At 67.1% G+C, this 249-nt stretch overlaps 1 protein-coding gene across 1 annotated transcript in view; it reads left to right on the forward strand.

Moving 5' to 3' along the window:
* Positions 1–249, forward strand: part of HS3ST3A1 (heparan sulfate-glucosamine 3-sulfotransferase 3A1) — a 104,580-nt gene that overhangs the window by 552 nt on the left and 103,779 nt on the right. Inside the window, exon 2 of the mRNA XM_040452931.1 lies at positions 41–119. Coding sequence (XP_040308865.1) covers positions 41–119 — 79 coding nt within the window. The remainder of the gene's footprint in view (positions 1–40; positions 120–249) is intronic.

The raw sequence follows: 249 nt of genomic DNA on the forward strand, positions 1-249 counted from the left end.
AGGGTCCAGTCGCTGACCACCCCCCTTTGATTAATTCTAGGGGCACCACAGGCCACGGAGCTGCCAGACCTCCTCGAGAAGTTTCTATGGGTTGTGGCGAGTGGAGCCCCGAGCACCCGGTACCATGCCGGGGCGGGATTCCGGGCGCCGCCGCTTTATTCCTCTGTCTGCCCCACCCCGCCCCCCGGGGGTCGGAGGCTGCACCCCTGTCACTTCCCCGGCACATGCCACGTCTCCGTCCTCTGCGGG

This window comes from Herpailurus yagouaroundi, unplaced genomic scaffold (genome assembly GCF_014898765.1).
Source record: "Herpailurus yagouaroundi ecotype Mexico unplaced genomic scaffold, PumYag 208, whole genome shotgun sequence".
Classification (NCBI taxonomy): domain Eukaryota; kingdom Metazoa; phylum Chordata; class Mammalia; order Carnivora; family Felidae; genus Herpailurus; species Herpailurus yagouaroundi.